The 23,201-nt window shown below is 37.4% G+C and overlaps 2 protein-coding genes across 2 annotated transcripts; both read left to right on the forward strand.

The window, feature by feature from the left end:
• Nucleotides 1-15,622: 15,622 nt before the first annotated feature.
• Nucleotides 15,623-16,368, forward strand: LOC138906340 (uncharacterized). The gene is made up of 2 exons (XM_070194879.1): nucleotides 15,623-15,963; nucleotides 16,122-16,368. The coding sequence occupies exons 1-2, from the start codon at nucleotides 15,623-15,625 to the stop codon at nucleotides 16,366-16,368; spliced, it is 588 nt and encodes a 195-aa protein (XP_070050980.1).
• Nucleotides 16,369-18,022: 1,654 nt separating this feature from the next.
• On the forward strand, nucleotides 18,023-18,427 carry LOC138906342 (uncharacterized). The gene has a single exon (XM_070194880.1). It carries the CDS (start codon nucleotides 18,023-18,025, stop codon nucleotides 18,425-18,427), a length of 405 nt encoding a protein of 134 aa, XP_070050981.1.
• Nucleotides 18,428-23,201: the final 4,774 nt, after the last annotated feature.

Here is a 23,201-nt window from a genome sequence, read left to right on the forward strand (position 1 = left end):
GTTTTCTACTATAGTAGCATTGTCTTTTCTGATACTGCTCAAATCATCCATTTTTCCTTTCCCTTTGCTTCTGCCTGTAAGATCACTTGGTGGAGGAGGAGGTGGAGGACCTCTAGATCTAGTGTGATATGAAGATGATGCCAGTATGCACGAACCAATCTTGAGGAATGGGAATAATCAAAAGAAAGAAAAACAAACAAAGGTAACCAAGTCAGTAGGGATATTTGAAAGAATGCTTGTAGTATTTAAACATGTTCTATAAAATCATGCAATAATTCACGTCCTAATTGGGGACCTCATTGTGCCTAAGGTAGGCCTAAGCGACACATAGACTCGGAGAAAATTGATGCCAATATTGCGTCATTTCATTAATGTAAAAACGTGCCAAACTTTTACTAAATAAACAATAATAATGAAGTTACTAATGGTGTCTCTCTTTCCACAATGACCTTCTGGTTCCACATATGTTGCGCCTCAAACTTGAAAGGAATGATGTCCCCTTTGAAATCTGCCTTGTACTGGACCATGTTGGAAACCCGAGGTATGACCTATTTTCTTCCTGCTTGTCTTATTACCCTTATAGGAGCATATGGATAAATGCCTCGCAACCCGATCAATACCAAATGAGTAGTATCCCTCAACCTGACGATGAACTCGCTGCTGGGAAACTACTCAAACATCCAATGTACCTTCTCGTCTGTCAGATTACTGAAGAAACGTACTCAACTTACAGCACCTCCGGGTTGTGCAAACCTATCTGGGACGAATGTCATTTTCTTTGGGTGATGGTAAGCTATGTAGTCATTCAACGGTCATCGCAGAAGCTCTTGGTGGTATTATCCCCTCTAAAAGTGTTCCAATAACTAGACTTACAATAATAGATTATAACTTTCAAAATGTCTGAACCCCTGCTTGCACCGATCTAGAGAGCGGTACAGTTCAGCTGGGATCATAGGGATGATGGTGTACGTTTACCCCTCGATGCCTTCCATTAAAGTTCTTGCAACCATAGCCAAATGAGTGTGAATCCTTTCCCATTTCATTGGAAATATCAACAAACCCAAGAAGCAAATGATGAATACATAAACTTGGCGGTGCGTCCAACCTAAGGAGGTAATGGCAAGTTCCTCATGATGAAGACGATATGACATACTGTGCCCGTAAAGCTCATAAAGGAATTCAAATGAGATGTATGACTTCTTCAAACAAATTAACTCATCATTATTTCTTGAAACCTAGCGTTTTTAGAAAACCGCGAGGGGTGTGATTATCTAGCACTAATAACCCTGGATTATCCCATGGCAGCTTAGCAAAGCCTCCTATTTCTTCTAGGATAGGAGTCATTTCTATGTCACCAAAGCGGAGGACGACCCTTTTCTCATCCCATAACATGGTAGCGGCCTCAATCAATGCCCTATTTGGTCGGATGTCTAGCAAGGATGGAAAATTACCAAGGACCCTTCTCACATGATTCTTGTCGCAAGGCGCGAGAGTTTTCCACCAATCAAGTAGTAAAGGTGGGATCTTTTGGACCATGCCGAACCTGGGGACTTCGTGCTTCATTTTCTGCAAGCAAATAGAGTTAGCCCTCTCCCCCTCCAAATTCGACCATTTACACAATAATGATCAACATATTGGCACATTTTCTCCAAGTAATGCACATAACATGGTAGTGTCTATTGGGATTGTGGAAATACTGTCGGACTTTGGACAAGGCTTATCTTAGCGGGCTATTACGTTAACAACGTCATAACCCGTACTAGGTTTAACATGATGCATGTACATTTGATGGTGGAGTAAGGTTTATATAATGGTCTAGACTAGTACTCTCAAGTGGATAACTTGAGAGGGAAAGGTACGGGACCGTCAACTGCACCGCTGATTGACTAGTCTACCGCAAATAAGCCTTTCCGATTTAAAAAGGGTAATTCTGGAAGAACGCGGACACTCATCAAGTGCCGCTATGTTGATAATTGGCACGAATAGAGTATTATGTGGAGCATGCTTTGTGTAGAGATAATAACGCATTGTCAAGTATTTGCATGATAAATATGTAAAAGCGGCAAATACGGTAATAAGTTAAAACATGAAAAACATAAGAAAGAAAGGCAAAGGAAGAAGTTAGTTCGTGGAATATATGTGAAAATGTAATAAAGCAAGCAAGGGAGTAGGGATGGGAGAGGCATGATATAGCAGTCTTTAAACAAATGAAAAGCAGTTAGAGAAAATAATGGAGAATAGGGAAAGGGATGTGCATGTCATAACAAATTTAAGCAAATAAAGGTGGAGAAGGGAAGGGATGTGCATGTTATAACGGGTTTAAACAAGTAAAGGTGAACGGGAAAGAGATGTGCATGTAATAGCAAAATTTAACAAATAAAGATGGAAAAGGAATGTGCGTTTTATAACAAAAAAAACTAATTAACATAAGCCAAGTTCATTATGGTAAGAGCCTAAGTATCCCCAGCAGAGTTACTATGTTGTGGCACCCCGTTTTTTCGCGAAAGCGAATTTCAACATGTGACAACTCTTTTGAATGGAGGATAGGTATTAAAAGAGAAGAGTCGCCACCTAACGATTTTTAAGGTATGTTAGGTCACCTATTATGAAAATGACTCTGTTTGACTAGTCAACGTCACCAAAGATCTGGTAAGGGCTCAAATTACCTCAAAGAGAAGGCGCTAGGAACTCTTCGAGGTCCACAACTGTGGGTCCCGGGCGAACTTAAGATTATGTGGATTATAATTAGGCTAAGTGATCAAATAAAAACATCAAATGTAAAGGTCAAAAAATTTCATTACAATATGATTAGTACAGATCATAGTACGAATATAGGGATACAACTATTTGGATCTAATAACAACATAGAAAAGAGGGGGAGGGGGTCCTAAGTTTTTAGCCTAAAGGATCACCCCGTGCAACATAAATAATACTTCACAACTTCCTTGAGATAGGGAGTTACTCATATTATTCAGCGGGTACAGACTATCATCTCCTGCTACCCGATTACTATGTTAAAGTTGTTTACCTGAAGTGCACTAATTCAATTCTAAGTCGTGCTCTATGCGTACACTACCCATCCCATTCCTATAGTCTAGGAGATATTGGACCTCTACTAGGGTGGTTCTAGACTTTACTTAGGTGGCTCAGAAATGTCAAAACTAGGTGACATACAAAACACATATTGGACTTCAAATATGGGTAGTTAAGGGCTCAAGTTAGCATCTACACTTAAGCAATAAATGCACACCAAACAGGTTTTCATGTTAAGCCATTTTAGAATTAAGAACCTTAAACCCTATAGACATGATTTCTATGTGAAAATAGAACATAAGCTAGTGAGATCCTATAGGCAGGGTATCTAATGAATATGTTATAATCATACAAATTGAAAGAAAGTTCACTGATATTTATTTCATGTATGTTGTCTAGTAGCACATAGCAGTAGAATACATAGAGGGTTTACACATGTGCTTTGATGGTGGACAAGTTATGTGAGTGTGTGAGTTTCCTAAAGGCATGATTTCTACCAGTGGAAGTTAACTGGCATATACAGCAAGTCGGATAACAAGTAAATCACATGAATCCTATGGGCATGGTTTCTACCCTTGCATGAAAATATCAGAGTATACACGTTCCCCAGTTTCACTATCACCCCAATTGTTCATTACAGAGTTATTACAAACCCAATGATAAACGTAATTACAAAATATTATACAAGCAACGGCAGTAGGCCACAACGGGCCAAAAGAGAAATACCCAGCATTGCCTAGGCCTTCAACAACTCTCACATAGCATACCCAGATTCCCAACAGGGAACAATATTCATCAGCACAACCCAGAAGCCATTAAAGAACTCAAGCCCAACCAAACATCCATGGATTGACCAATATTACCCAGACATCGAATCACTTAAACCAACCAATTTACATATTCAGTAGACAGTAAGAAGAAAGAGCTGAGTGTCAGAGATAGCTCAGATCTCAGTAGTAAAGAGAGTGGCTAAAATACCCTAAATCCAAGTGTGTCAGAATTCACAAGGGTCTCAAATGGACCGCGAGCAGTGCTCACACTAGGGAGGTCAATAGTAAGAGTCTTGGTGGCCTTGGCTTTCAGCCGGCCAAGAATGATAGGTTTAGAATAGCACATGTAAAAAATGAGAGGGAGTGGACAGTGGTGAAGGGACAGAAGTTGAGGAAATACACTTATAGTTTAGAAAGAAGACATAGCAAAGTTGAGAACACAGAACAGTTAATCAAAAAGCTCAAGAAGATTTAGAAGCAGGTGCAACACTTAGCAAAAATAACACATTTGCAGAAAGCACATTGGGAGTTAGAGGAGAATCAAGTTCCCTAAGATTACAAGATAAGCCAGATTATCATACTAAGGTGCATTTTGTCAAACAAGTCTAAGTGGGGCACTAACTTAAAAGGTTTAAAGCTTAAAGGTCCAAATTATGCTAAGGATTCATCACAATATCATAAGACAGCCATGTTAACTTATATCATGAAGCAGAAAAGTATCAAACATGGTATGGAAACACAAACTAAGATAACCATTCTAAAGGTTTCAAACAGTGACTAAGGATATAGGATTAAAAAAAACAGAGACATGATGTGAGATACATCAATAGGGGAGCAGATCATAGTTGATAGAAAAGGTCTTAACATAGACTAGAACACATTACATGTGCAAGTCTGTCATATACAGAGATTCAGAACAGAGTGGGAAAGCAAGCTCATGTCAAATAGCAAACATAGGTATTCGGGTATTGACATAGTAGGCTAATACACTTAAGAGGGTTCAAACTATTCAAATTAGGCATAAACATGTCTCAGAACTTGCAGCATTAGGTAAAATTAAATACTAAAGAGGTTCAAAACAAATGCAAAACTAATCAAAGTTGCACACAAAAGTAGCCCAAAAATACATTAAGCCATGAAGTTCAGAGGTAAGAATGTGCGAATCATAAACACATAAGAACGAAATTGCAAAGCCAAGTGACTTACCAGTTAAACGGACAATAAGAAAGAACAAATTCCACAATGTTTCTGAGTATCAACAAAGAATAAGAGCCCAGAATCTCAATGCGTCAAAGTTCCCAAAGGCTTCAAAGGAACTTCGGGCAGTGCTCGCACTAAGAAAAGGTTGAAAAGTCGAATCTCGGTGGCCTTGGATTTCAGCCGGCCCAGAATCAAGGTATAGAACAAGAGAACGAGAGAACAATAAAGTGATAGCTCTAATTTTTAGTGAAAATCTAGCGATTCCGGACTCTCCTAAAGGGGAATGGGGAGGGGTTTATATATTAGTAGAAATCAAGCGAACAAACAAGGAAAACAATCAATTAAACATAAATATGAAAAGAAAGTACCACATTCTATCAGTAATAGAATGGGTAAAAGGAAAAGTATAAAATTCCGAACCCTAATTCGACAAAAATCAAGGAATCGACCAAAGGTTTTGGTGAATCGGCTTCATATCGCCTTGCCATGAATGTATATAGACGGAATACCATCTAGATCTTGAAGATTTAAGACGGTTTTCACATGATTCAGGCCTGGTACTTGCCAAAATTACGCAAGTACTAAGTGATACCAAAAATCATGTAAGTAATACGGAGATGGAGCATATATGAAAGGCAAATTGTAGAGAGATTCCATATTAGAGCTGGAGTTGGGAGATTTAGAAGAGGCGACTGCTAGGGTTTGAGAGGAGAAGAGAGAACAGATGGAGAGAAACGGGGTGAAAGTTTTTAGGGAAATGGGGATTAGGGTTAGATGGTTGGATTATTAAAAAGGGTTAGTTTATTAGGGGTCGTTGATCATTTAAGATCAACGGCCAAGATCGGATAGGGAACGGGCGGGTCAAATGAACTGGTCTCTGGCCGGGTTAAATTAGAGGGTTTTTGATTGGGCTGTTGAGGTGAATGGGCTAAGTGTTTGGGCCACAATTGGTCCGAAAATTAGCCTAAATATTGTGCCAGTTTTTAAATAGGAGATTAAAAGGATAATTTAATAAAATAGTTAAATAAATATATAAAAATACTATTTATGAAAATTAATACTTTAAAACAATAGTAGAAAATTATAAAACAATGTAAGATATTATTTTGACCTTGAATAAAATGACAAATGCAATAAAAATGCAAATATAGGCTATTATTGCAAAACTTTGCAAATAGCTAAAAAATACTATTGTAATTATATAAAATGAAATAAAAGTATTTGAAATATGTATTATAGGTGAAAATAATAATTTTAGATAATTAAGTCATCATAAAATAATTTGAAGGAGAAATTAATAAATATTCAAGTAATTTAAATGCAAGAAAATCGATTCTAAAGTTCTAAATATTATGGAAAATTATAGAAAATTCCTGTATAGATTTTTGTAAACTAAATAATGATGCAAAATGATGTTTTGAAAGGTATATATACTATTTGAGAAAATATGAGGGCAAAATTAGGTATCAACAGGTGCCATTCCGATAGGTGTTTTGTAAGCCGTCCAATAAGCCCATAATGCATCATCAAGCTTCTTGGACCAATCCGTCCGGTTAGCATTCAATGTTTTGTACAAAATACTCTTTATCTCCCGGTTGGAAACCTCCACGTGACCGCTAGCTTGTGGATGATAGGGAGTCGTGACTTTATGAGTAACGCCATGCTTGTTAAGTAAAGTGTCGAAAGTCTTGTTGCAAAAATGTGACCTCCATCGCTTATAATTGCCTGCAGAGTACCAAACCTTGTAAAAATATTCTTCTTCAAGAACTCCACCACACTTCTCGCCTCATTGTTGGGTAAAGGTATGGTTCATCCCAATAATAATCTTGACAATCCCATTTGAGCTTCTTCCTTTGGTTTGAAGAGAACTCATCCGGGATGATTCCAAACACAAGGAAATTTGCTAGATCCGCAAACTATGGCACCTCTTTCATTGAAATAGCCAAGATTTGCTCATCAAAGAAAGAGTCATTGATTTCAAGGCCATCATGCGGCCTCCCCTCCTCCTCCAAACCAGACAAGTGGTCCACCACTTAGTTTTCACTCCATTTTCTATCCTGGATATCAATATCAAACTCATGCGACAAAAGCACCCATCTCATCAACCGAGCTTTAGAGTCCTTCTTGCTCATATGTTAACGAAGTGCCGCATGATCCATGTGGACAATGACCTTTGCACCCATCAAGTACGGGAGGAACTTCTCAATTGCAAACATAATGGCAAGGAGTGAAGGTTGCGTAATAGTGTAGTTGACTTGGAAACTATTCATGGTCTTACTAGCATAGTATACCGGATGAAAAACCTTGTTGATGTGCTTCCCCAAAATAGCCCCAACTGCTACGTCACTTGCATCACACATGAGTTCAAAAGGGACACTCCAATTTGGAGCGGTGATGATGGGAGTAGTTGTCAACTTGAAATTTGACAATTCAAAATCTCTCATGCAATCATCATTGAAGTTGAACTTTGCACCTTTCTCAAGAAGCTTGCACAACGGATTCACCACCTTAGAGAAATCTTAGATGAAGCGCCGGTAGAAATCCATGTGGCCTAAGAAACTCCGCACACCTTTTACCAAAGTTGGAGTTGGAAGTTTAGAAATCACCTCAATCTTTGCCTTATCAACTTCAATTCCATTCTTTGAGATTTTGTGGCCAAGGATAATTCCTTCCTCGACCATGAAATGAAACTTCTCCCAATTGAGCACCAAATTTGTTTCTTTACATCTTGCCAATACTTTATCCAAATTTGCAAGACAATCATCAAAAGAGTATCCAACCACTGAGAAGTCATCCATGAAAATTTCAAGGTAGTCTTCCACCGTGTCCGTGAAAATAGCCATCATACACCTTTGAAATGTCGTCGGTGCATTGCACAAACCAAATGGCATCCGCTTGAAGGTGAAAGTACTATAGGGACATGTAAAGGTTTTTTTCTCTTGATCCTCCGGAGCAATGATAATTTGGTTATAGCCCGAATACCCATCAAGAAAGCAATAGAAAAAATGACCGACCAATCTATCAAGCATTTGATCTAAGAAAGGAAGTAGAAAATGATCCTTCCTTGTGACTTTGTTGAGCTTACGATAGTACATACATACTCTCTAACTGGTAACAGTTCTTGTAAGAATCAACTCATTCTTGTCATTGGTGACCACTGTCATGCCCCTTTTTTCGGGACACATTGAACCGGAGAAGTCCATGAACTATCGGAGATGGGGTAGACAATCCCAGCATCCAACCACTTGATAATCTCCTTCTTGAAAACTTCTTGCATAGCCTCATTGAGTCTCCTTTGATGTTTAATAGATGGTTTGGCGCCTTCCTCAAAGTTGATCTTATGCATGCAAAATGCGGGCTTATCCTCCGAATATATGCCAAAGTCCACCCAACAGCCTTCTTTCTCTTTTGTAGCACCGCCAAAGTGGAGTCTACCTGAACGTTGGTCAAACAAGAGGAAAGAATAATCGGTAAAGTAGAACAAGGACCAAGAAATTCATACTGAAGATGTGGAGGCAATGTCTTCAACTCTAAGGTAGGAGGCTCTTTAATAGAAGGCTTTGTAGGAGGAGTTGTCCTATTTTCAAGATCCAAGGACAATTTTTGTGGTACATAGTTGTACAACCCCATTCCTTGCAAAAAGTTCACACATTCCATGAAGCCATCCATCTCGTCATCATCAAAGTTGAGCAAGACGGATTACAACATATCACCCACATTGATCATAGCACTTGTATCATCAACAATAACATCAGTTATCAAATCCACAAAAGAGCACACATCATCACTATTAGGTTGCCGCATTGACTTACACACATGGAAAACCACTTTTTCATCACCAACCCGGAAGGTAAGTTCTCCGGATTCAACATCACAACGAGCCTTCCCCGTAGCAAGGAAAGTTCTTCCAAGAATAATCGATACCTCATAATCAACTTCACAATCTAGAATGACAAAATTCGAGAATGAATTTATCAACACAAACCAAGACATATTCAATCACTCCCAAAGGTCTCTTCATAGTAGGATCAACCATTTGCAATCTCATAGAGGTGGGTCTTGGTTGTCCAATTCCCAAGTTCTTGAAAACCGAATAGGGCATCAAATTTATACTTGCCCCAAGATCACAAAGAACTTTTTCAAACTCGGCACTTCTAATTGTACAAAGAATCGTGAAAGCACCGGGATATTCTAACTTATGATCCATTGAGTGCACAATTTCACTCACTTGATGAGTGACTTTGATGGTCTCAAAATTCATTGACCGCTTCTTTGTCACGGGATCCTCATAAACTTTGCATACTCGAGCATTTTTTCCAAAGCTTCAACTAATGACACATTGATTGAGAGACTCTTCATCATTTGAATGAACTTCTTGAATTGATTCTCGCCATTTTTCTTGGTAAGTCTTTGGGGGTATGGAGGTAGAGGCTTAGGCAATGGTGCCTTAGCCTTTTGCACTACCGGCTCTCGTATGTCAATAATGTGATGACGGGTTCACCTCCTCTTGAGTCTCTTCCACACTATCATCAATATCAATATGAACTTTATCATTTGATTACACCATATTATTCGGGACCTCTTCTTCTTGTACCACTTGCTCATCATCCACAAGATGCCTTTGACTTGAGGTGAGTACATTCCCACCTTTTCCACTTCTTGTAGTAACGGTCATGGCATGCCCCGTGTTGTTTCCACCATTTGGGTTTACTACCGTGTCACATGGTAGTGCCCCCTTAGGACGAGAATTTAGAGCTTGAGATATTTGCCCCATTTGCACTTCTAAGTTGAGGATCGATGTTTTGTGTGAGGAAAGTTGGGCATCCGAATCGGCATTCTTTTCCATCATTTGCTTGAACATATTCTCAATACGTCCCATCTAATTGTTTGAAGAACTTGGACCATGGGAAGGATAAAAAGGCGGGTTCCTCGGTTGTTAATATATCACGGGCCTTTGAAAACCTAACCGGTTTCCTTGATTATTGTTCCATCTGCCTTGATTGTTAACCCCCCCCCCCCCCTCATTTCCTTGATTATTGCCACTCCAATTTTCTTGGTTGTTAGAATTCTAATTGCCTTGATTGTTTTGAGGTCGCCATTGTTGTTGGTTTGGGCCTTGGAAGTTGTTTCTTTGCCCTTGAAAGTTTTTCACATATTACACCTCCTCTTATTGTTCATTGTAAGAATCATCTTTATCAAAACCATTATCCTCTTGCAAATAATTCTCCACTCAATTTTGCACTTATGGACCTTTTATCCTTATTTTGTTTACCATCATGTTCACCCCTTCCATGGCATTGACTTTCTTAGGATTTTACACTTGTTGAAGTTGAGCCTTTGCTTGTTGATTTATGGTGGTAGTCAATTCGACAATGGCTTGCCCATGGTCATGCAACTCTTTGTGAAGGTGGATCACGTTTGGATCACCTTGTGGAACATTAGCCCGGGATTGCCACGCTGGTGATGTTTCTGCCATTTCATCCAAAATCTCACACGCCTCTACATAAGGTGTAGTCATAAAGTTCCCACTGGCAAGTTGATTCACTCCATATTGGTTGGTTGTGTTAATCCCACGATAGAAGGTTTGATGAATCATGTTTTCCGACATATCGTTGTTGGGACATTCCTTGACCATTGTTCTATTCCGCTCCCATATCTCGTGCAATGGTTAATTGGGCTCTTGCTTGAATGCTAGAATCTCATCTCGAAGTGTAGCCATATGCCCAGGAGAGAAGAACTTAGAGATAAACTTTTCCTCCAACTCATCCCAAGTATGAATAGAATGGTTCGGCAAACGTTCCAATCAATTTAAAGATTTCCCCCGTAGAGAGAAGGGAAAAATCCTTAGCCTCAATGCATCCTCGGAGACATTTGTTTGTTTTCTCCCCCAACAAGTGTCCACAAACCCCTTCAAATGTTTGTATGAATTTTGACTTGGAGCACCGATGAAGAAACCTCATTGCTCTAGCAAAGTGAGCATCACTTTGGTGATTTGAAAGTTGCCCGCCCTAATACGAGGAGGGACTATTGCACTAGCATATCCTTCATTGCGTAACACCCGGTGTGGAGTCGCTCGTGGTGGAGGTGGGGGTGGAGCGGGAATATTTTCATGAGGCACTCGGCCTTTTCTATTGGCTTGAGGTTCAAGAGGAGCCTCATCAACTTGGTCATCCTCGATGTCCACATCCCCTAAGGGTAAATTTCCGAGCTCATTGTTCGCTATGGTTGTACCTACGATTTCTTAAACAAGTTAGTAACATGGAGGGAAAAGAAGATATTCCAAAAATACACCGAAACATATAGCTAACACCATTTTAACTCCCCGGCAATGGCACCAAAAATTGATCCACGTCCAATCCGCACCCAATAGTGAGTGGAAACGAACGTTGGAAAAATAGTACCCAACAAGATTCATGGTCGATTTCCACAAGGAGTTACTAGGGGTGATTGGAGTATACACTTGACGAAAGCGAAAGGAATAGCTAAATTGAACTTCCACAACAAGTTTTGATTTCTAATTCTAATTTTACTCTAGCAATTATAAGCTAAGAAAAAAAAAACTAGAAGTGAATCAGTGTTTTTGGTATTTTTCCAAATAGTTTAAAGGCCTAGGGTTGTGACCATAACCTAGGTGTTTGCATAATGGGATAAAGACGTTAATGCTTGTTTTGTTGATTGGGGTGTATTATAGCTCTCAGCTCTACGTTACCCACTCAATACCTATCAGTTATAGAGTGATTTTGCCCAATTTAGCTTTCTCTAGTCCAACTGGGTATCAACCAAACCAGTCGATAAGAGCTCAAGTAGGGTTATTACTATCTCTAGGTTGAACCCTTTAATTGGGTTAATCAATCTCTCAATTGACTCAATTTCTTGTTAGTTAAGTTATCCTAGACTAGGTCCCTCTTTCTCAAGTAGAGACTAAGTCAAATAGGCATGAATCAATGTTTGCAACCATTAATTCTAAAATTGAAGCATGAACTAAGGTAAATAATCAACACCCAATCATAAATAAGAACTAAATTAGATACCCATAAGGTTAACACACTAGGGTTGGGTCACAACCCTAGTAAAAGTCTAGCTACTCATAATGGGGTTTGAAGAAAAAAAAGAAAAAAAGCTAATTAAACTCATAATGGAAGATTAAAATGATGAAATCTAATGTAAATACACCAAAATAATGTAAAACTTCCTAAAGTAGTAAAGAAAAACGATCTTTTTGCATACTCTCTGATCTTCGACTCTTAACTCAATTCTGCGGCCGCACATTGCTGAAAGGTCTCCTAGATTTTTCTTCTTGTTTCGCTGCCGCAGATGCAATTCTGCGGTCCACAATTTCTTTTGCGGCCGCAGAATTCCTTATGCGGACCGCACATTTGTGCTTCTGTGCCCTTTATTTCCTTGTGCTTTGAGAGTTGGGACACTCCTTTTTTAGTCGGATTTCAACTCGGGAGACCAAACTTCCAGTATTCCTACAATTTTGCAAAATTTTATTAGTTTCGGGAACATAATTCAATACTTTTGGACTAAAACAAAAGCTAAAAGGTGCTAATAAGTAGTCAAAATCTCCACTTATCAATCGCGGAGAACAAATCTCCCCAGCTCATAAAACCTTTTTTGCGATCGCGTGAAGCCAGTCGCGAACGCGATGACCAGCTTCCTGAACTTACGCGATCACGTCCAAGGACACGCGAACGCGAAGAACACCACATGCCTCATCCCCAACCTCACTTTCCTTATACGCGAACACGATTCACCTCACGCGTTCGTGATTCATAATCTCCTCAAACACTGCGATCACGACCTGTACTTCGCAAACGCAAAGAGAAAAGTCCCAGCAGTTTCTAAGGGCTCTACGCGATCACGGGAGAACCTTTGCGAATGCATAGAAGGAAACCAGAACAGAAAACTAGTTGTCCGAACTCAAGAGCAAATGGTTTGAACTTAACCCAAAACACGCCGGGAGCCCCCGGGACACCGTCCGAACATACCAACAAGTCCTAAAATATGATACGAACTCGCTCGAAGCCTCAAATCACAACAAACAACAATTAAATCATGAATTGTGCATCGATTCAAGGCTAAGGAACTTATGGACTTCTAACTTCTAAAACTAATGTCGAAACATAACAAACCAACTCCGATTGACCCCAAATTTTGCACACAAGTCATAAATGATATAACAGACCTATTCTAACATTCGAAATTGGAATATGACTCTGATATCAATAAAGTCAACTCCTGTTCAAACTTCTAAATCTTCCAAACCTTCAACTTTCTAAATTTCACCAATTCAAGCTGAAACAACCTACTGACTTCCAAATCGATATCCGAACATGCTCCTAAGTCCAAAATTACATACTGAGTTATTGGAAAAGTCAAAGCTTTATTTCGGAGTCGTCTACACAAAAATCAAGCTCTGGTCAACTCTCTCATCTTAACTTTCAACTTTGGGACTAAGTGTCACATTTCACTCTGAAACTCACCTGAAACCAAAACCAAACACCCCAGTAAGTCACATAACCACAACATAATATATAGGAGGAAATAAATAGGGTAACGAGGCTAATATACTCAAAACAAACGGTTAGATCGTTATAGATATGGTTGGGCTGATAGCCCGTGATCACACCGAGCGATTTAGGATATTGAGCATATGACCACGTCGGGAGGGTTGTGATATTAAGCATGTGACTATGCCAGGCAGATTGTGATATTGGCACGTGAGTTTTCCGTGCGGTTGTGATTGATAATGTGAGCACGAGGTGCCATGTGTATATAATTCATGATTTGGGACTCGTGATTTGTGAATAAGAGGTGTGGTACCTCAGGGTGGTTCTTGTTGTAAAACTTGTGTCAGAACGGTTTGATGGCTATAAATGTTGTTGTTTTTCTTAGTTTGTTTCACTTGTATTTTATCCGTATTTTGATTATTTTGTTGTTTTATCACATGATTTTCCTTCGTTGCTATTTATTTACTTTGCTTCTATGTTGTTAGCTTTGTATTAATATTCTACACAGGTTATTTAATTAGTTAGTGTATTGACTTGAACCTCATCACTACTCCACTGAGGTTAGTCTTGATACTTATTGGGTACCGCTATGGTGTATTCATGCTATACTTCTACATATTTTTGTGCAAATCCAGATTCTTCAGAGCGAGCTGGCGTTAGCGAGCTGTTTATTAAAGTTGTTATGGAGACTTCAAGGTATACCTGCGTATCCGCTTGTAGGCCTAGGAGTCATCTTCCATTGTTCTTTACTACTGTTTACTTTATTTCCAAACAATGTTGTATTTAGTGATTTCTAGTGCACTCTCAGTAGAGTGTTTACTCGTACTATCGGTTTTGGAAAATGTATAACTATTGATTGTTTTAGCTATGTATGTCATTTACTAGTTTATATTTAATGGTTAAATGGTTTAAATATGTTAATAGCTCAGTATATGTTAGGCTTACCTAGTCCTAGGTACTAGGTGTCATCACGAATATTAAGGTGGGATTTTGGGTCGTCCCACACATCTAGGCTGATAAGCTTTACCTTTTACCCGCCATTATTTAGTTTTTCACTTGTTGAAGATTGACGCATTTGAAGCTTTCGATGTGTATCTTTAGGCTGCCTGATGTGATCAAATTGTCAAATCTTTGTGCTAATTATACTATCTTTAGTTTACGTAACCTCCTTTTGCACTTAAAAATTACATAACTTAAAGCTAAAAGATAAGGAAGTTAATTGAAAGGTGATAGTGATTAAAAGAAGAAAAAAAGAGAAGAAGAAGAGAAAACTGTGAAGAAGTGTTAAAAAAGAATTCTTTGTTTTTGAAAAAGAAGACAAATGATGAAATGAAAAAAGAAAAAGGAAAAAGAAAACTAAATAAAGGAAAAATTAGGTGATGAATTGAATAGTAGCAAGGTATGTTAATCAGCATAGTTAACCATAGTTTAATTATAATGTAATGCTAAACCATAATTAGTGAGTTAGTTAGTAGTTAGTTAAGGAGATTATTTAGTTTGTTATAAATAGTGGCCACTTGTATAGTTGTCCTTCTTCTTCATTCAAAAATGTATCGAGCCTTTCTCTGATTCCCTCTCTTCTTATAGATTATTCTTCTTCTTATCTTAGATCTCATTTCCATGGTAGCTAACATAGTATCAGAACCACCGATTGAAATCTAAGCAAATTGCGAACAAATCGAGTCTTCTCTGTTACTTCAATTCTGCAATTGAGAGTTGAATTGAGCTAGAGTAACATTTGGTTGAAGCTAGGGTTTGTAAGTCTCTTACTTTGAAGTTGTTTCTCGGTCAACAATGGCGATTGAAGATGAACACATTGGCGTGACCTAAATTACTGGCAATTTCACTGCTGGAACTGCTATTTTTCCTACCATCGATCACAATCATCCTTTGTACCTACAACCAACATACACACCAGGTAGCTCTCTGATTTCTCTTTAACTTACTGGATCAGACAATTATGCCTTGTGGAGTCGTGCAATGAGAATTGGCTTGCTAGGTAAAAGTAAACTAGGTTTTGTCAATGGGAGATTTCCTAAGTCCAAATTTGAGTCTGAGCTTCATGATCTGTGGGAGAAAGTTAATGCTATAGTTCTCTCGTAGATAATGAATGATGTGAGACCAGGATTGTCAAGTAGTGTATTGTATGCGTCTAGTGCTCATAGAGTTTGGGAGGATTTGAAAGAGAGGTTTGATAAAGTAAATAGCTTGAGAATATTCTATTTGCATAGAGAAGTTCATACACTGACCCAAGGAACTATGACTGTAACTGACTACTTCTCAAGGCTTAGAGAGTTGTGGGATGAGTTTGATGCCCTCATGCCTTGTCCTGGTTGTCCTTATCCTGAATCCAAACAGTATGCTCAGCACTTTGAGTATCAAAGACTTCTTCAATTCCTCACTGGGTTGAATGAGTCCTATTCTAAATCAAGGAGTCAGATTATGATGTCTCCCCTGATAAGTATAAACAAAGCCTACTCTAGTTAGTATATCAGGAGAGTCAAAGGAATCTTACAAGCACAACACAAGTTGCTCAGGCCACTGAAGCCTTGGAAAGTACTGGCCTATATAGCAGTAAAAGTGTGAACAACACTGGAAACTATAGGTCCAAAAGGAGTCAAGTTCAGTGTGAATATTGTCACTATAAGGGACATACAAAAGAAAATTGTTACAAATTGATTGGATATCCTACTGATATCAAAGCCAAAAGAAAAGAAATTAGTACAGGACAATATGCCAATTATGTAGGCAATGCAAAAGTTTCAGGTGAAGAGAGATGCAATATGACTGCCAACATGACTCCTACTGCCAATGGATCATCTAGTTCAGGTGCTACACAACAAATGAGTTAACCCGCTCCTTTCCAGTAGATGCCACATCCAGCCCCTATCTTTACTCCTAAGCAATACCAGCAAATTGTTCAGCTACTTTCTAGAGGAAGTTCAGAAGGATCAGATCTATTCAACAAAGTTGTTGCAACAAGTATTCTAAACCATATGAATGCTTTTATGTCTCAATATGTCAATAGTAAATGGATAGTTGACACTGGGGCTTCAAATCACATGACTTCAAGTTTAGAGATGTTATACACTCATAGACCACTTTCAAATACAGAAGCAAACAAAGTACATTTGCCTACTGGAAATGTTGTGCCAGTGTCTCACACAGGTTGCACCTCTGTATTAAGTAATCAAGAGATCTCTAATATTTTGTACATTCCTGACCTTAAGTTCAACTTACTGTTAGTCTCAAAACTAACTAAGGAGCTAAAGTGTATGGTGGGATTCTTCCCTAACTTTTTTATTTTTCAGGACCTCTTCAGTGGTCAGGTGAAGGGGATTGGTAGAGAAGAACATGGACTATACATTCTGCAAGGAGGTATTCCAAAACAAGATCTATATCATGTAACAAATAAGTGTACTTACACAATAAACTCTATGTCAGTTTCTTCATGTACTTCTTTTTTTAGTACTTTGTGGCATAGAAGGTTAGGACATGCCCCTTTAGATATAATAAAGAGAGTAGAAGAGCTAAGCAAACTCACAACAACTGATTCTCATCACTGCACTGTGTGTCCAGTAGCAAAGCAGACCAAGCTGCCTTTTCAGCTAAGCAGTACAACTACAAAATCAGTGTTTGAACATATATGGGGACCCTATAGAGTGCCCACACATGATGGTAAGAGATATTTTATTACTCTAGTTGATTACCACACAAGGTATACTTGGATTTTTCTATTACAGTCTAAGTAAGATGCTATTGTAGTTCTAAGAGACTTTCTTAGTCAAGTAAAAAATGTATTCTCTGCTACTGTAAAGTTTCTAAGAACTGATAATGAAAGTGAATTTTTTAGCACTGAATTAAAGAGTCTGCTGTCTAATCTTGGTATTTTCCATCAAAGTACATGTGTCTATACACCCCAACAGAATGGGGTGGCAGAAAGAAAACACAGAACCATTTTGGAAATAGCTAGATCACTTAGATTTCAAGCTTTTGTACCTTTGAGATTTTTGGGAAAATGTGTTGCTACTGCAGTATATCTACTCAATCGGCTGCCTTCTAAAATTGTTGGATACAAATCACCATTTGAGATGCTATATTTGTGCCCTCCTTCATTATCTCATCTCAAAGTCTGTGGCTGCTTGTACTATGCAACTTGTCCTCAAGTGCTGGATAAGTTCTCACCCAGAGCAGTACCTGCTGTATTTCTAGGATATTCTTCCACTCATAAGGGTTATTTGTTGTATACTCTGCATTCAAAAATATTTATTGTCAACAGGAATGTTGTGTTTCAAGAGGACATTTCTCTTTAAGCATGCCACATCTACTGGAACACCTGTATTTCCTATCCTAGATTTGCTCTCTTCTACTCTAAGCAATATTACTCCCTCTTCTTCTGCACCACCAGCAACAGAGGTGTCTATTGACACCAGTTCAAATCAGTTGCCTGCAGACTCCTCTTAGAGAGTTCCTCATTCTACTACAAGCTCAGAAAAAGTTATCTCTATGATCCTTTTTGTTGTTGATCACTTGCCTGATGTTACTCAAAATGCACCTATTCTTTCTCAACAAGATGATGAGCCTCATGTTGAACACAAAAGGTCTTCTAGACCAAGCAATCCACCTCTGTGGCTGCAAGACTATGTCACTACCTCGAAAGGCTCTAAGTGTCATTATCCTGTATCTTCCTATGTGGACTATTATTCCATTTCTCCATCATATAAGCAGGTCCTTGCAACTTATTCAGCTATTTCAGAACCAACTTCCTTCAAAGAAGCTGCAACTGATCCCAAGTGGATAGCAGCAATGAAGTTGGAGATTACAGCACTTGAAGATAACCACACTTGGAGTATTGTTGACTTGCCACTTGGGAAGACTCCCATTAGTTGCAGGTGGGTTTATAGAATTTAAGTACAAAGCCTATGGTGAAGTAAAAAGGTTCAAAGCTAGGCTAGTGGCTAAAGGCTATAGCTAGAAAGAATGATTGGATTATGGAGAAACTTTCTCTCCTGTGGCCAAAATTATGACTGTTAGATCTGTTATTGCCTTAGCTGCTTCAAGACAGTGATTGATCTTTCAAATGGATGTCCACAATGCCTTTCTAAATGGAGATCTCACTGAGGAAATCTATATGCAATTGCCTGAGGGGTTTTCCAGACAGGGGGAGACTAAGAGGAAGGTCTGCAAACTATATAAGTCTATTTATGGACTTAAGCAGGCACCTAGACTGTGGAATATGAATTTGATAGAAGCCCTGCTCAACATGGGCTTTCGACAAAGTCACTATGATTACTCTCTGCTCACAAAAAAGGTTGGAGATGATATAGTTGTCACATTGGTCTATGTTGATGATCTTCTGATTACTGGGAATAATCAACAACTGTTATGCAGTACTAGATCATACATTATGAAGAAGTTCAAAATAAAGGATCTAGGAGAGCTTAAATTCTTCTTAGGGATTGAGTTTGCCAGGTCCAAAAGAGGAATTCTTATGTGCCAAAGAAAATATGCCTTAGAGTTAATTTATGAGTCTGGTTTGAGTAGTGAAAAGCCAGCTGGAACACCACTAGAATTGAATCAGAAGCTAACTTCAGTAGAGTATGATAATTACTTCAAGAATGACAACATCCAGACAGATGAGAGTCTTGACAATCCTGGTGCTTACCAAAGACTCATTGGAAGGTTGTTGTATCTCACTATGATAAGACCTGATATTGCATTTGTGGTTCAGGTTCTTACTCAGTATATGCATTGTCCTAAAAGGTCTCACATGGAAGCAGCACTGAGAGTTGTAAGATACATAAAAGAGGCTCTTGGCTTGGGGCTGTTCTTGCCTGCAGAGCCTTCAAATCAACTAAATGCCTTTTGTGATTCAGACTGGGGGGAGGGGGGGCATGTATACAAACTAGAAGGTCAGTCACAGGGTATTTGGTAAAGTTTGAAAGTGCATTGATATCCTATAAGTCTAAGAAGCAGAGCACTGTGCCCAGAAGCTCTGCTGAAGCTGAGTTTAGAAGCATGACTTCATGTGCAGCAGAAGTTTCCTGGCTAGTAGGACTGTTCAGTGAACTTGGTGTTAAAATTAAGCTTCCTATAACTCTGGTGTATGACAGCAGAGCTGCAATTCAAATTGCAGCAAATCCAATCTTCCATGAAAGAACAAAACACATCAATATAGATTGCCATTTTGTGAGGGAAAAGCTGAGTCAAGGTCTGCTGAAGACTGAGTATGTTAACACTGAAGATCAACTAGCAGATGTACTTACTAAAGGTTTGGGAAGAGCTCAACATGTGCATTTGTTGAACAAGCTAGGGTTGAAGAATCTATATCAACCATCAGCTTGAGGGGGAGTGTTAATCAGCATAGTTAACCATAATTTAATTATAATATAATGTTAAACCATAGTTAGTGAGTTAGTTAGTAGTTAGTTAAGGAGATTATTTAGTTTGTTATAAATAGTGGCCACTTATACAGTTGTCCTTCTTCTTCATTCAGAAATGTATCGAGCCTTTCTCTGATTCCCTCTCTTCTTCTAGATTTTTTTTTATAGCTTAGATCTCATTTCCATGGCAGCTAACAAGGTAGAAAATTTGAAACGGGATTAGGAAGGTTGTAGTTATTTTTTCTCTCCAAATCTGTAACTTTTCTTTTCCATAAGCCGACATATGTTACAGCTCCTTTAAAGTCCTATTTGATTCTAGACTAAGCATAACTATATTAACATAGAAGATCATAAGGGACAATTTTATGGTACGATAGTGAGTAAACTCTTCCTATCTTTATATCATATTATTATTTTGAATTGCATTTTTGAATTTAGGGATCCTCTCTGGAAAAGTTATGGTATACAGAGATATAAAAAGTGAAGAATATTTATTTCTCAATCGGAATGAATTAGCAAGAGAAGGTAAATTTGGGGTTATGGGATAAGTGTTGAAGCTTTGATGTCATAACTTAATTATTTCCTTAATTAGTTGGTGATTTGGCACTCAAAAGTGAAGTAGTGATTTGGGAAGTTGATGAAACACATACTTGTAGATTAATAGTTGTTACCAATCGAAATTGTAGGTTTGTGCTTATATTGAGTTTTTTTCTTTTTTTGATCGGGGATGATATTGGTGTATTTTTTAGCTTTGTTGATGATTTATTTCTGAGAGTGTTGTCGATTCTTGACTTGTTTGAGGACAAGAAAATTTGTGCTTTTGTGCCAACTCATGATTTAAATGAGTCACACACACCCTAGTACGTGTTCCTCAACACTGAGAGTTCCCCGAAGAGCATGGGTGAGGGGAGGATTCGTGACGTTTTTAATTGGCTATCTTGTATTTCTAGTACGTTATTTAAAAGTTGTCGCATTAAATCTGGCTTAAGTCTGAAGATATTGACAAGTTAATATATTACCAATTTATTACATGAGTTTTTGTTATTAGTTGATAAAAATAATACATTAATGGTAGTTTAGTATGTTAAATGTTTTGTGAATGGGAGAAGGAAGTCGAAAGAAAACAAGTAAAAAAGGAGCCAAAATAAAGAAAATGGAGAAACTCTATACAATAGACAATATCCCATGATTGCGGGAAGAATCTTTAATTAATTTATATTGAATGATGTACTTTTGATATATTTAAATCTTCTTGTATAGAATAAGACAAAAAGTATTATATCAGACGTATAATATTATTGCTTCGGCTTAGTTACATTTATATGATATACCTCGGGTCCTCCTGAACTTGGCACCATTTCTTAAAAGCATATCAAAACTAATGTTGGTCCTAATTACCTCCTGAATTTGGCAGATAGATAGCCTTGACCCCTTAGATGCTGACGTGACAAAGAGTGTGAATACAATCTCTTTGAAGCGCACGAGAGTGAAGAAAAATTTAAAAATAATTAATTTTCACATAGAATATTTTCAACTGTTAATTGCCACATGATCGTATCTTGATTTTTCTTAATATACAAAGTATATTTTACCCAACTTTGTATTTTTTTTGTTCCTTCGTTAGATGCCATTGATATTTGTTTCAACTATGTATTTCTTCGTTTTTGAGCCAATCTTTAAAAAATTTGGCTGAAATTTCATTACTTTTAGCCAAATAAAAATATTTTAGCCAAAATAATAAAGTATCAATTCTATAATTTTTAAAATTTATTTATTAGATGCAATTTAAGTCGAGAGTCTATCGGAAATAACATTTCTGTCTTTATAAGGTAATGGTAAGGTTGCGTATACACTACTCTCCCCGACCCATATAGGGGATTAAGATGGATTTGTTGTTATTGTTGTTGGTGGTGTTGTTGTTGTTGTTATTAGATGCAATGATCACTTGTTCCAATGCTGCATTTATTCCTTTTGGGTCCAAGCCTGTAAATTATCTTAGCTTGCAGTCCATTAGTTTTAGGCTTTTAGCCGAATAAGAAACTTTAGTCAAATAATAGAGTTCCAAACCATGTAATTCTTTTATAGTTACTTTCTTAGATGTAATTCTTTTTTTTTATTCTTTTATCTTATTTCCGGTTAAAAGTCTATTTGTTTCATTCGTATATTATTCCTTTTTTGGACCAAATATGTAAATAATTTTTTTTGAAATATTATAACTAAATTATTTTTTTTAGTCTAAACAATGATGTTCAATTGCATATTAATTTTTGTTTCTTCTTTAGATGCAATAGACATTTGCTCAATTGTTTTTTAATTTTTCCGGCCAAATCTGTAAGCGGCTTCATTAGAATTCTGTTATTTTAGCCAAATAAAGAATTTAATAAAAATACTGGAGTTCAATCTAGATTTTTTTCTTTTCAAATCTAGCCTGAAATAGATGATCCAAACAAATCGAATTCTAAAAAGGTTTTAAAAAAAATACCACGTGAAAAAAAAATTCACATAGCAACGCGTGTCTCTCACTTTCATTAGTACATCAAATTGTCAAGTTCAAGGAAATAATTAAGATTAGTAATAATTAAAGGTACACGGAATAAATGAATTCAATTTCAAAGGATCCCGAGATATATTTATGATGTTTATATAATTCCGTTCACTTTTACTTATTCACTATACTAAAAATACATTTTTACTTTTATTTGTCCACTATACTAAATCAAGAGAAAGATAATTTTTTTTCTGTTTTACCTTATCATTAACTACTTATTCCCCAAGACTTTTGAAAATATTATTATGGATAAAATTATAAAATACATGTACTTCATTTATTTTTCTTAAAAGAAGTACAAAATCAAAAGTGGACAATTAAAAATGAAAAAAGGAAGTACTTGTCATGCATTGGAAAAACCTTCATGAAAAACATAAAGTGAAAGGTGAAAAGAAAAGAGTCAAATAGGTGCATTATTCGTAAATTTTATTAGAAGGAAAATAAACAAAATGCACGCAATGTCTGGTTTCATAATTGTTTTCATTATATTCATAAATAATAAAAGAAAAAAGGTGAAAAGAAAAGAGTCAAATAGGTGCGTCATTTGGATTCTCTCCATTTCTTAGAAAACTTATTTTTTCCTATTATTTTTTGGGTTAATTTTACGAATGGTACCTTCACTTACTGTTTATTACACTAAAGTCAAAAATTAATAACAGAAAATAACACAATAATAATTATATATCACATAAAATAAAAAACGTCAAATGCTAAATCAAGTCTTGAAAGCACAAGTAATCTGTCATTTAAGCAA

The sequence above is a fragment of the Nicotiana tomentosiformis genome, chromosome 2 (assembly GCF_000390325.3).
Source record: "Nicotiana tomentosiformis chromosome 2, ASM39032v3, whole genome shotgun sequence".
NCBI lineage: Eukaryota > Viridiplantae > Streptophyta > Magnoliopsida > Solanales > Solanaceae > Nicotiana > Nicotiana tomentosiformis.

Excerpts from the sequence above, each read along its gene's own strand:
- LOC138906340 (XM_070194879.1), top strand. The coding sequence starts at position 15,623 with ATGAATGATGTGAGACCAGGATTGTCAAGTAGTGTATTGTATGCGTCT. Across the intron at positions 15,964-16,121 it reads TCAAGGAGTCAGATTATGAT|GTCCAAAAGGAGTCAAGTTC; the intron begins GTCTCCCCTGAT and ends TGGAAACTATAG.
- LOC138906342 (XM_070194880.1), top strand. The coding sequence starts at position 18,023 with ATGATCCTTTTTGTTGTTGATCACTTGCCTGATGTTACTCAAAATGCA.